At 49.7% G+C, this 13,325-nt stretch overlaps 1 protein-coding gene across 2 annotated transcripts in view; it reads left to right on the forward strand.

Moving 5' to 3' along the window:
• The window catches only part of PDILT (protein disulfide isomerase like, testis expressed), a 40,776-nt gene extending 32,446 nt beyond the window's left edge, over window positions 1–8,330 (forward strand). For both annotated transcript variants that reach the window (XM_085017437.1, XM_085017438.1), the window contains 4 exons: window positions 1,825–1,945; window positions 4,418–4,596; window positions 6,748–6,837; window positions 7,969–8,330. In XM_085017437.1, coding sequence (XP_084873563.1) covers window positions 1,825–1,945; window positions 4,418–4,596; window positions 6,748–6,837; window positions 7,969–8,202 — 624 coding nt within the window. In that variant the 3' untranslated portion in view covers window positions 8,203–8,330. The remainder of the gene's footprint in view (window positions 1–1,824; window positions 1,946–4,417; window positions 4,597–6,747; window positions 6,838–7,968) is intronic.
• Window positions 8,331–13,325: the final 4,995 nt, after the last annotated feature.

The raw sequence follows: 13,325 nt of genomic DNA on the forward strand, positions 1-13,325 counted from the left end.
ATGGCCCTAAAAAAAAGCAAAAAAAAAAAAAAGTCCAGACATTTCCGTATGGATTTCTTTTAGTGTGTTTATCATCTTCATCTCAGCGTCTATTTCTCCTCACGCCCCATCCCTACCTTCAGTCTCAGCTGCATACTCCACTCACCCAACGTTCAAGGACATAGAAGGCTTCCTTTTCGGTCCATCTACAGACCTCCTGGAGCTCCATCGGTCCACTTTCTTGCCCTCTGGTGATAGCTCAGGAGGTGTGTCTTCCTCGCAAGGGCCCGTACGTCCTCTGGTGCCCTTGGGATCAAGATGAGCATCCTTGGCATGACCTGGGAGATGCCACGTGCCTGATCTGGCCCGTTCCTCCTTCTCCATTATCTTCACCATTTCCCACCGCCCACGCCCAGTCCCTGCCCTTTTTTATGCTCCCTCACAAAGGGTCTTCAGGTCCTTTCCAGAGGTTGGGGTGGGGCTGTGGGCAACTGTTGTGGGAGACAAGGCTGGTGAGCTGGGCCAGAGCCAGACAGCTAGGACGTGGAAGCCTTTGAAAGCTTTGCTATCCTAAGAGCCCATGGGATGCCAGCTTGGCATGGTGAACGGAGAAGCTGCTTGTGGGAAAACAAAGGTGTAGAGAAGCTTCGAAGGAGATGCAGAGAGAACACGAGGAGGCTAGTGCAGTGATCTAGATGAGAGATGAAGGGTATCTGGCCGAGGGTAGCAGCAGTGCAGATGAAAAGAAGGGTGTGGATTCAAGAGATGTTCAGAAAGCAAGGGTGCAGAGACAAAAAGGAGATGTTCTGGGATTTCCATCACTTTCTTCAAAGAGAAGCGAGAGCTGGGTTCATCCCTTCATTCCTAAGACATGCCCTGCGATCTCACGATGTGCCGGTTCTCAGGGGTACTCAGCGAGAAAGGCAGAAAAGTTTGTTGTGACATTCTATCCACTGAGATGGGGACACATCAGTCAAAGAACCCGCAAAATAAATCTAAACACTACACTTAAGTCAGCGATGCAAGAAAAGTACCAAGTATTGTGAGAATTTATGAGAGCAGGGCCGGACCTAATCTGGGGGAGAGTCGGGGAAGTCTTCCTTTGAGATCGTTCTGGAAGAGAAATCTGAGTTAACTAGAGAGGGGCGCATGGGAATGAGGAAATGGGAAGCAGGTGAGCCCTCTGAGTGAACGGAAGAGCAGCGAGGCTGAAGGGAAAAAGTACAGAGTGAGGATAAGCTTGTCTCTCTCTCTTTTTTTTTTAGGGCTACACCCATGGCATATGGAGGTTCCCAGGCTAGGGGTCCAATCAGAGCTATTGCCGCCGGCCTCCACCACAGCCACAGCAATGCGGGATCTGAGCCGCATCTGCGACCTACACCACAGCTCACGGCAACACCAGATCCTTAACCCACTGAGATCGAACCTGCGTCCTCATGGATCTTAGTCAGATTTGTTTCTGCTGAGTCACAACGGGAACTCCCAGTTTGATTCTTGAAGCGATGGGGTGGCCATATTGGGGGGAAGAGGGGTGCACACTGGCAAGGATATTAATGAGGTGAACCCCACCATCATCTAAGCATCCTAAGAATCATGTCTTTGAAATGCTAGATTCCTCCCCAGCCCCGGAGCCCTGGCTCTTCCTCAGGCCTCTGGTTCCAGTTTTCCACGGACAATCCAGGCTTCACATCTAGCCCAGAATCTTTGTCATCGTCTTGGTCCCCTCCCCATGGCTATTGTCATAAGAACAAGAGACAAATTTCCACTGTTTCCTGTCAGGGTGGGGAGTCCCAGCTGCCAAGCCTTTCTGGAAACCAGCTAAGATCTCTCAAATTTGCTTTTTAGAAACATCAGTCCAGCGAAGAAATTCCTAGATATTGGGACCAGGGGCCCATTAAGCAGCTCGTTGGAAAGAACTTCAATGTCATTGTCTTTGACAAGGAAAGGGACGTGTTTGTGATGTTCTGTAAGTATCTCTGCACAGGCCAAGGGGTCATGACTCCAACCAGTGTCACTTTTCAAGGGCAGCTCCTGAATTCTTGGTCCCCCACATCTCCAAAATCTAACAAAGCCCCATGCCAAGGGTGGTCTTCAGACATCCAAAGAGTCTGGATCAAGAGGCTATTTGTGCAAAGGGATCGGTGGCATCTCTGCAGTGCCAGGATGCGGGTTCGATCCCCCCACCCGGCCCAGTGGGTGAAAGGATCCAGCATTGGGAGTTTCCGTCGTGGCTCAGTGCACATGAATCTGACTGGCATCCATGAGGATGCGGGTTTGATCCCTGGCCTTGCTCAGTCGATTAAGGATCTGGCGTTGCTATGAGCTGTGGTGTAGGCTGGCAGCTACAGCTCCGATTTGACCCCTAGCCTGTGAACCTCCATATGCTATGGGTAAGACCCTAAAAAGACAAAAAAAAAAGTGCTGATGGCTAATGCTGACTGAAGCTAGATACCCCAGCCTGTGCCAGCCTAAGTCCACCTTATCTCATTTAATTCTCAAAACTTCCTTGTGAAAAGTGGCTCCTTTTACTGCTCCCCCCTCACTGATGCGTAAACAGAGTCCCAAGGAGGTGAAGAAAGTGTCCTAAAGTCCCAGAGCTTCGTCAGTGACCATAAGGAGGGACAGAATTGGAACAGAGGTAGCCTGATCCTAATGCCTCCCGTGGTCCCTTCTGCACCCATGACCAGTATACATCATTTATGCAATGACCTGTATTTTACCTACCTGAGTTCCTGAGTTGGTGCCGCTCAGCTGAGGACCCACCTCAAGCACGTGAGAGCCTGGGACCCAGGTCTGGCATCTTGTAAGCCCTGGATGAACGACAGATATTATGGCTCTTCTCTTCCCTGTTGTTATAAGTATTTCCAGTGCTCACCCGGGGACTTCTGCCCTTCGGATTGGCGTGCGAGAGCCAAAGCCAGGGACCTTCCTTCCACGGTGGCTTCAGACAACTCTTTTGTTTAACAGGAGGAATTCCCATCTATTTCCTTTTCATGCACCTGATTGCATTTCCTCCTCAAAACAAGCCTCGTCAGAGGCCCAGTGGATTTCCCCAAGATACCGATCAGGGAACCCAGCCCCAGAGACCTTGACTACCTAACCCCAGGTTACAGAGTACGTGGGTGGCAAGGGAAGACATTCAAGTCCAGCTCTGGGGCCATCAGGGTGAAGCAGAGGCTGGGTGACATCAGGCAGGCCTTTGAAATGGTCACGGACGTGGATGGTCAAAGTCTGTGTGGCTGAACAGCCAGGATCGGCTGCCTCTCAGTGACAGGCTGAGGAGGACTGTCCGAGGTCCCCTGACCCCGGGGGGTCCTGAGACTGCCCATTTGGTTCTGCTAAAAGGCAAGAGCAGCCTCACTTTCTTGGAAGCAGGGCTGGCAGATGGTCCCCTGGGGCTGCAGCTGTTATGCACCCTCGGGCTCCAACCCAGGGCTCCCTGGGCTCCAGGGGAGCTGCAGGGGTGCAGGCCAGAGAGCGGAGGGTCAAGGAGGCGCTTGGTTTGTAAAATAATCATCCAGATGGAACGCCTTTGAAACCTCTCTCCCCACAGAGCCAGAAACATTCACGGAGCAACAGGCAGGCAGGGTTGCTTCCCTTCCATGTTGGAGCTGGTAGGTCCCGGAGGCTGGGCCATACTCAGAGCTTAAGAAACTGTCCAAAGAAAAGTCCAGCGTCCTCTTTCCAGGGGTGGTTGTACCCATCACAACCTACTGTTCACTTTTTTGGTGGTTCTCCTCCACTAGACAGTAAGGCAATGTGACACAGTGGTCACCAGTCCAAGCAGCCAGTCTGCAAATCTCATTGTCTTTGCTTAATTAACTGGGTGACCTTGAGCTATGAGCTTGACCTCTGTTGGAAAATTGTGGTGCGATCTCTCTCTCTCCCTCCTCTCCGCCCCCCCAACACACACACTTACTTTCTGGCAGAACATAAGGAATCAGCTATTAAAAATCACTATTTTTCTTGATTTTTCTTCTTCAAGTGGAATGGAAGGCTATGGTTTTTTTTCTTTCTTTCTTTCCATAGTGGGGTACATCATTTCCTTTATTTTAATTAAATTAGAGTTGATTTACAATGTTGTGCCAAGAGAGTGGACACAGCTCCCCGTGTTACACGGGAGGACCTCATTGCCCATCCATTGGGAATGGGCAGGTTATGTTCAATGAAAAATAGAGGCTAGAAGAAAATGTCCCATCATACGAAAAGCATCAGTGTCTGAAAGAAAGGGGACTAGGGCCATACTTTTTTTTTCTGATTCATTTAATAATGCTCAAGAGCTATGGCTGAAATGTGAAATAACCTAACACCCTGTTAAAAGAGGGAGGGATTCGATGTCGCCCGGCAGCAGAACTGTTAGTGGAACACAGTGTGTACAGGAGCTTGGCTTTCAGAGACTTTAGTAGAGTGAGCTTGAGGGGTGGCCCTTCTCTTCCAGATGCGCCCTGGTCCCCCAAATGCAGGGCGCTGTTCCCAGTGTTGGAGGAGTTGGGCCTTAAGTATCAAAACCACTCCACGGTCACCATCGCCAAGATTGACATCACCGCAAATGACGTTCAACTGATGCAACCGGACCGGTATCCCTTCTTCAGGCTCTTTCCCACCAACTCTCAACAGGTGAGGGGCTCTTGGGATTCACCCAACTGGAAATGTTACGTTTTTTGTCGTGGACTGCGTTTCTCCCTGTCCCCAGCTCTGCCGTCCACCAGAGCAGCTTCATTCTCAGCTCCCGCCCCACATGCAAGTTAGAGAGGGTTTTTCATTGGCGGTTCACCAAAGTCCCAAGACTCAGTTTCACTGGGTCCAGCTCAGGCCAGTTGCTCCTCCATGACCCAGTCGTGATGGCCAAGGGGACCTGGGTGTTTTGATCGACAGGCTCAGGTCATAGGGTTCCCTCTGATAGTGGAGCTGAGCCTGACCCAGATTATATGGAATAAGGTGGGGGGAGTCGCCACGTGAACATTGAGGTTAGGATGCTATTAGAAGAAAGAAGAATGCGTGATAGAGATACCTATCGAATATTTTACATTTCGGTACAAGAGTCATCGAACATCGCCAGAGTTCATGGCACACACTTTTCATGCCACGTTGGCATGTGGGGAAGGATGCCAATCAGCACATTACAAGCCGAGGTCCTTTCTCCCAAGAAGAGTATGGCCGTGTGTGGAGGGGGGCGGGGAGGAGTCGTGATACGGGCTCATTTTCAAATGCAACCGGAGAGGACAGATTCTGGAGAGCAGATACGGCGGGAAGTCTTCATGCAGACGTGAGACTTTGACGCCTGGTGGGGATTTAAATCAGATTAGAAGAAGGGGTGTGGATTATAGGTGGGAAGTACAACGTGAACAAAGAGGGAGGCAGACAGCTTGTCACCGTGAAAGAGATGTCATCCTCGTAGTGCAGACGATGCAGGTGGACAGTGAGGCTGTGCGGGTGGGCCTGTCTCAGATCGCCAGTTTATCTGAAAAGGAGTTTGACAGCCAGAGGGCAGGAAACAGTCTCCCGGTCTTCCTAAAGACTGAAAGAGGAAAGGAAGCTAATGATGACTGAGCGAGAACATGTGCTAGGTGGGAGTTCCCATTATGGTGCAGCGGAATTGAATCCGAGTAGGAACCATGAGGTTGCGGGTTCAATCCCTGGCCTCGCTCAGTGGGTTCAGGATCCAGCATTGCCATAAGTTGTGGTGTAGGTCACAGATGCAGCTCAGATCTGGTGTTGCTGTGACTGTGGTGCAGGCGGGCAGCTGCAGCTCTGATTAGACTCCTAGCCTGGGGACCTTCACATGCCGTGGGTGTGGCCCTAAAAAAGGACAAAAGACAAAAAAAAAAAAAAATATGCTGGGAGGAGTTCCCACTGTGGCTCATTGGTAAGGAACCTGACTAGTATCCAGGAGCATGTGGGTTCAATCCCTGGCCCTGCTCAGTGGGTTAAGGATCCAGTGCTGCTGTGAACTGTGGTGTGGGTCTCAGACATGGCTTCAATCCATTGCTCTGGCTGTGGCTGTGCCCGGCAGCCACAGCTCTGACTCAACCCCTAGCCAGGGAACTTCCATATGCTGCAGGTATGGCCCCAAAAAGACAAAAAAAGAAAAAAAAAAAAAGGAACATGCCAGATGCTTTGTGAAATAACTATTTCTCTTTTGTAACAAAAATAACAGACCTATTTTAAGTGCTTTTTTTTTTCTTTTTATGGCTTCACCCATAGCAGGTGGAAGTTCCAGGGCCAGGGGTTGAATCTGAGCTGCAGCTGTGGCCTACAGCACAGCCACAGCAACACCAGGTCCAAGCCGCATGTGCGACCTATGCCAGTGGCAACCCGGGATCTGTAACTCACTGAGCGAGGCCAGGGATGGAAGCACATCCTCACAGAGAAAATGCCAGGTCCTTAACCCACTGAGCACAATGAGAACTCCTTCAGTGCTTTTCATTGAGTCACTTATTAAATCCTTATACCATGATGTGGTAGGGACCACTCTTATCTTCAGATCATAGTTGAGGAGAATGAGTCAGAAGGAGGTTAAGCAGTCAGCGTGACTGCTGTGTGCTGAAGCCGGGGTCTGGGCTTCTTGCTCTGAACCACAGTTTCATAGCCCTAGGATGAAGAATGTTTTCTTATCCTTAAAGCAGTTAAGGGGACTCAGAGCAGTTAAGGACCAGCCTCACTGTTCTGAGGTTGTTATGAGTCTGGCCCTGCATTTACTGGGGAGCAGTCCCTGAGTTTGCTGCAGGGAAGGGCTGCTGTGTTGACTCTGTTCCATTTTCTTCCAAGGCTGTACCTTATAAGGGCGAACATACCCTGAAGGGCTTTTCTGACTTCCTGGAAAGTCAAATCAACATCAGGATTGAGGATGAAGATGAGGTAAGACAGCAGTATCCTGTTCCGTCCCACCCAGAACCATCAAGGTCTCAACAGACTAGAACAGAGGGTGCCAAGAGTTCCCTAATCTTGTGCACGTTGGCAAAAGTGGAGAACAGAGCTAGTCGGGGTGACTTCGTTCCAAGGGCACTTGCTACCAGAAAGGCAGACTTGAGGAACACAGAGAAGCACAAAGGCTCTGAGGTCCCCACGGCCTCTAAGGCTGCCCCCCCCCAATCCCCTGTCTACTGTCTCTGAGTGGGCCGCCACACATCTTGCTGGGCTCCTCCTCTGGCATTGTCCTCCTGATAGAGTGGAGGGGAGCCCCCTTCTCTCCCACTTCTGTTCATGCCTCAGTGAGGCCATATGCTGGAACAGGACGTCTGCCTTAGTTAGGACCCTTTCAGGTGCACATGTCAGAAACTACCCTTTGGCTGCAATAGCAATGGGGTGTCCTCCCCTAAGACTGGTGGACTTATCAGGTGTGGGTGGATCCTGAAGCTCAAAGTTGCTTTCTTTTCTTTTTTTTTCCTGTCCTTTTTTTTTTAGGGCCAAATTCCTGGCATATGGAGGTTCCCAGGCCAGGGGTCAAGTTGGAGCTGCAGCCACTGGCATACGCCATAGCCATAGCCATGGGGGATCTGAGCCGAGTCTGTGACCTACACCACAGCTCACGGCAATGCCAGATCCTCAACCCACTGAGCAAGGCCAGGGATTGAAGCTGCATCTCCAGTTAGATTCGCTTTTGTTGCGCCATGACGGGAACTCCTCAAAGTTGTTTTCTGACAGTCCATCTCTGTTTTCTCCCACATTGGCTTCATTCCCAAGCAATCACTTCCCTCTGGAGAGGGCAATGACGGCTCCATGACTCTAAGCTAACACCCCCCCCCCCCAGCTTGGAAAGAAAGTACCTACTCTTTAGTAGTCCCAGCCAATGTCTTGGAACAGATCTCATTAGCCAGGCCTGGGTCACATGCCCAGCCCCAGAGCAGGGCATAGGCAGCTGCACCTGTTAACTTAGAGGGGAGAAAGTCTGCTTGGCTCTTTCGATGACAATAATCCCATAATTCTTGCCTCTCGTTCTGTTTCCTCCTTCTTCCCTCTGTCCCTCCCTCCTCTTCTTTCCTTGAATAGCTACTGTCTGCTGAGCAAAGCGAAGCAACAGAAGAGAAGGTCTTGACTGAGGGAAAGGAGGTACCTTTTATAAAGAAAGAGCTACTGGAACAGAAGTTGCCAGAGCTGGAGAATGTGACCAGGCTGGAAGAACCAGCTAGGCAGAAAGAAATGGCAGAGGAGGAGGAGAAGGTGGCTGAGCCAAAGAGACCTCCAAGATGGGAGAAGTCACCCAAAGTGAAGGAGGAACTGTAGGGTCTCTAAAGCCAGGAGAGAAGGTGTCCATTTCCCAGGTCCTGGCATCATTTCCTGGGTGGATCTATAAAACTGTATATCATTGTAGTAGGTGAGAGGAGGCTGGATGATAAAAGCCCCTGAATCCACGTTTTTGATCCTGTTTTACTCATTAATCTCTTTTTCCTGGTTGGTGCAGCCCTACAAGAACTGTTTGACCTGGAACTCAGATGGGGCTGCAAGGGAATCTACAATAGCAATAGTTAGTGAATCTTTAGAACACTCTGGGCATGGGCTTAGTTCTCACCACCTCACTGGGAGCTAGGTTTTCCCCTCCCCATTTTACAGATGAGAAAACTGAGGCAGAGAGGTTAAGCAACCAGGCAGGGATCACACAGCTAAAAAGCCCTTGGGATAGGATGCCAAGCAGTCTTGTTGGGGATCTCTGGGCAGGGGTTGGATAAAAATTTTCCAGACTCGGGGAGTTCCCGTCGTGGCGCAGTGGTTAACGAATCCGACTAGGAACCATGAGGTTGCGGGTTCGGTCCCTGCCCTTGCTCAGTGGGTTAACAATCCGGCATTGCCGTGAGCTGTGGTGTAGGTTGCAGACGCGGCTCGGATCCTGCGTTGCTGTGGCTCTGGCGTAGGCCGGTGGCTACAGCTCCGATTCGACCCCTAGCCTGGGAACCTCCATATGCCGCAGGAGCGGCCCAAAGAAATAGCAAAAAGACAAAAAAAAAAAAAAAAAAAAAAAAAATTTTCCAGACTCATAGCAAGGTGAAAAGAAAGATGAGTTTATGGAAATAAGAGATGTTGCTAATGCAGAAGGACTATTTCTGAATGATCGATGAGAGCTGACCTCGAGCATGTGGTCCTGTCTGTTTTTATAGCCCAGGAAGAGAAGAGACGTCTTATGATATACATGCTGACCTGCTGACTGGCTGGGGAAAGAGGGTCTTTCAATACACTTGCTGGTTGGTTGAGGCCCCTATAGAGGTGGTGTGAGAATTGGGTCACATATCTTTCCTAGTAGGGGTAGGAAGGACTGGGCCAGGTTGCTCAAAGCGGGGGAGTGGGGGGGGGGAAGAGGGGGGGGGCTTAAAATGAGATAATAGGTGGGGTGATGATAAGGGTCTGGTAATTCTTGTCTTGGCCAGAGGCTCTGAGTTCCACCCCCTGGGAGAGGAACTTGAAGTCCCACAAATCTCACTCTACAGGCCCTGCATTTAACTACTATGCACACACCACCACTACCACCAGGTTGGCATCCTCAGAGTTTGGCTAACACTTTCAAAAGCGGTGGATTTTTGGAGTTTCCATCGTGGCTCGGCAGAAAAAAATCTGACTAGTATCCAAGAGGATGTGGGTTTGATCCCTGGCCTCACTCAGTGGGTTAAGGATTTGGTGTTGCCCTGGGCTGTGGTGTAGATCTCAGACACAGCTCGGATCCCACGTTGCTACGGCTGTGGTGTAGGCCGGCATGCTGCTGCAGCTTGGATTCACCTCCTAGCCTGGGAACTTCCATATACTGCCGATGTGGCCCTAAAAAGACAAAAAAAAAAAGAGAGAGAGAGAGAGAGATGGATTTTTTTTTTTTTTAAGACTTCATTTTAGCACGGAAAGAGATTCAACCCCAAATCTGTCCCCAGTCTTTCACATTGAGAAATAAATACTGCCTTCTATGTCAGTAAACAAAGGATGTCACAGCCATCAGGGATTGCAGGCACCTCCAAAGGTGAGCCATCAAGCCCTGAGGGAACTCAGGAAGGAAACAAAGAATACCTGCCATTTAGCAGCCACCAGACAGCAGCCACTCCCAAAGATTGCACCCTGAGGAAACTCAGGATGTGAAAACATAGGCTATAAGCCTCAGAGAGTCTCAGTGTCTATCAAAGGAATGATTTCAGTGAGTCCAGACCTTTGCATCTGCCCGTAAGTAGAAAGGTGCTAAATTCCCCGGACTTGAGCTACCTAGTTTTCTGTTACCAGCAGCGCACTTTTCTTCCTTCCCTTTGAGGCAAAACTGCTCTCTATCCTAGCTCCATCACCTCCTCCTCAGAACAGTTTTCTCAGGGTTAATTGAGATGCTATCTCCTGGGCTTAAATCCTCTGTTTTTTTTCACTGAATGAAACCTAACCTTCAACTTTTTAGGTCCTGCATGTATTTCTTTGGTTGACAATATCTCAAAAATGACCCACACTCTTAAGCAGCCCTGTGCTAGGATAACCCTCAAGTCCTTATTTCCGTAAAAGTACCACCACCAAACCACGTGACTCCACCCACTTCTTTCCACGTGACTCCACCCACTTCTTTCCATGTGACTCCTCCCACTTCCCTCCATTGCCACCCCCCAGTCTTAGCCAAAGAAGTCTCCCAGTTGGTCCCTTTATTGCCACTGAGCACCTCCCTGACCCCCACATACACAAAATCCACATCCCCTAAAACTGCTAAAGTCACTGTTCTCTTGGGATAGAACATGATGAAAGATAATATGAGAAAAAGAATGTATATATGGGTCGCTTTGCTATACAGCAGAAATAGGCACAACATTGTAAATCAACTCTACTTGAGTTAAAAAAAAAGAAAGGAGGAGTTCCTCTTGTGACTCAGTGGATTGAGAACCTAACTAGTATCCATGAGGATGCAGGTTCAATCCCAGGCCTTGCTCCGTGGGTTAAGAATCTGGTGTTGCTGCGAGCTGTGGTGCAGATCTCAGATGCAGGTCGACTGGATCCCTAGCCTCAGAACTTTCATATGCCACAGGTGAAGCCCCCCCACCCCCCCAAAAAAAAATAAAAAAGAAAAAAAATTAAAAACAAACAAAAAGCCATAGGCCATAAAGGCTTACAGTTCTAACTTGTTTTAACCCCCTAATGGCATCCTATTTGTAGGCTAAAATCAGTCTGCTTACTGTGCCTTCAAGGCCCATAAAGATCCGGCCCTAAAGCTCCCTTCTCCTCCTCCCTCTCTCCCTCTGGTTTTCTCGGCTCCAGCCTCACGCTCTACTCCTTGAACAATTCGAGCTCTCTATCTCCTCACAGCTGTTTCTTCTGCCTTCAATGCACGCCAGATGCCACCCCTCCCCATGCTAATCTTCAGAGCCGGGTTCTTTTCATCCTTCAACTCTCAGCTCAAATGCCACCACCTCCAAGACACCTTCCTAGATACCAGTATCTGAAAGCATCTTATGATTTTGCTGTGCACTGGGATTTTGCCTGCTTTCCCCATGGTGTGTAAACCCCATGAGAGGACACATCTGTTTCCTCCCTCACTGTATTCCCAAAGCTTAGAACTCTGCCTGCACATAGTAGATGCGTATCAGAGGAGCAAATGAAATTCCGTACCAGGCAGCACACTCTGAGATACGTGGTTTCACAGCCATCCCAAAAGGAAGAGGTGCTGAGAGTATCTCCCCAGACCCAAATTTGATTATTAGTTCTCTTTTTCTTTCTTTTCTTTTCTTTTTTTTTTTAGGGCTGCCCCTGTGGCATAAGGAGGTTCCCAGGCTAGGGGCTGAATCAGAGTTACAGCTGCCAGCCCTAGCCCCAGCCCCAGCCCCATCAGATCCGAGCCACATCGGCAACCTACCCCACAGCTCACAGCAACACTGTTTCATTAAACTACAGAGGGAGGCCAGGGATCGAACCTGCAACCTCATGGTTCCTAGTTGGATTCATTTCTGCTGTGCCACAATGGGAACTCCTGATTACTAGTTTCTTATTACTGCTCTGACAAACGACCACAAATGTATTGCCTCCAAACAACACACCTCTATTCCCTTTCAGCTCTGGAGTTGAGAAAGCAGAATCCCTTTTGCACCTGGTTAAAGTCAATGGGTCATCAGGGTTGGTCCTTCTGAAAGAATCCCTTGACCTGCATCTTGTAGCTTCCAGGGGCTGCCTGGATCCACGGTTCCTTCCTCAAAGAACCCTGACCTTTTGTTTCCATCCTTACTTCTCCTCCTTGCTCTGACTCTAATTGATCCTGCATCTCTCGGGCCGGCCCAGATAACCTCGTTCCAAGATGCTGAACTTGAGCACACTGGCGAAGTCCCTTTGGCCATGTAAGGCAACATTCGCAGGTTCTGGGGACTTAGGACAGAGACATTAGGCCACTCAGACTCACCTGGCTGGTTTGTGACATTCATTCCAGTCAAGGGATAACAGACCTTCTCTTAGGAAAAGAAAGGGCAGAATATCTAAGGGACTGAGGTCTATACAAACCATCTAGGCCTCTCCACAGTCTATCTGTCTTGTAAAGCCAAAAGCTCACTGTGTTTTTTCAGGTCTCCAGAGCCAGCGCCACCCCCGCCCCCATTCAAAACCTGGCCTGCCCATTCCCAGACCAAGCAGAGAACAGCCTGGGGCTCTGAGACTCACCTGAACCAGTTGCCCCTCAATAGGGGCAGGTGTTAGTATTCAGGACACGATTCGAGGCTCACCTGCTTCGGCCTTAAAGCCATGTCGCTGCCAGTTGAAGGAGGGGGGCCACGGGGGCTGTTAGGACCAAATCACATGGAACAGGGCCCCCGACTGGCCACGAGCCAGAGAAGAGGTGTGCCCCTTGAAGGTGGCCTGGGTGCACCTGGGGCCTCAGGAAGCGGAGGCCCAGATCGGCGGGGCAAGCAGTACAGGTGGGGAAGGCACGAGATGAACCACAGTCGGGAGGGCATCAGAGCATTCAGGGAGAGAGAGAGGTCTTTTCTCGAAGCACATTGCCTCCATCCCAGCAGGAGAGAGGATGTGGAAGAGGAGTCCAGAGACTGGTAGATGGAGAAGACTTGCCTTTGGAATGTGTAAGCATGCGATCCTGCTGTATAGCACTGGGAACTATGTCTAGTCCCTTGTGATGGAGAATGTGAGAAAAAGAACATATCTAGGTATGTGCGACTGGGTCTCTTTGCTGTACTGCGGAAAATTGACAGAACACTGTAAACCCCTGTAAACCAAGAGAAAGGAAGGGAAGGGGAGGGAAGGAAAGAAAAGAAAAGAAAAGAAAAGAAAAGAAGAGAAGAGAAGAGAAGAGAAAAGAAAAAAGAAAAGAAAAGAAAAGAAAAGAAAAGAAAAGAAAAGAAAAGGAAGCCATAATTGTGTTTTCCATGGGAAGGACCAGGGGTGGCAGGTTTAGGCTTGGCTAGTTTCAA

Source organism: Sus scrofa, chromosome 3 (assembly GCF_054392235.1).
Source record: "Sus scrofa isolate SSC_HxYL_T2T_F1_AM1 chromosome 3, Sscrofa_HxYL_maternal_Yorkshire_Landrace_v2.0, whole genome shotgun sequence".
In the NCBI taxonomy this organism is placed as follows: Eukaryota; Metazoa; Chordata; class Mammalia; order Artiodactyla; family Suidae; genus Sus; species Sus scrofa.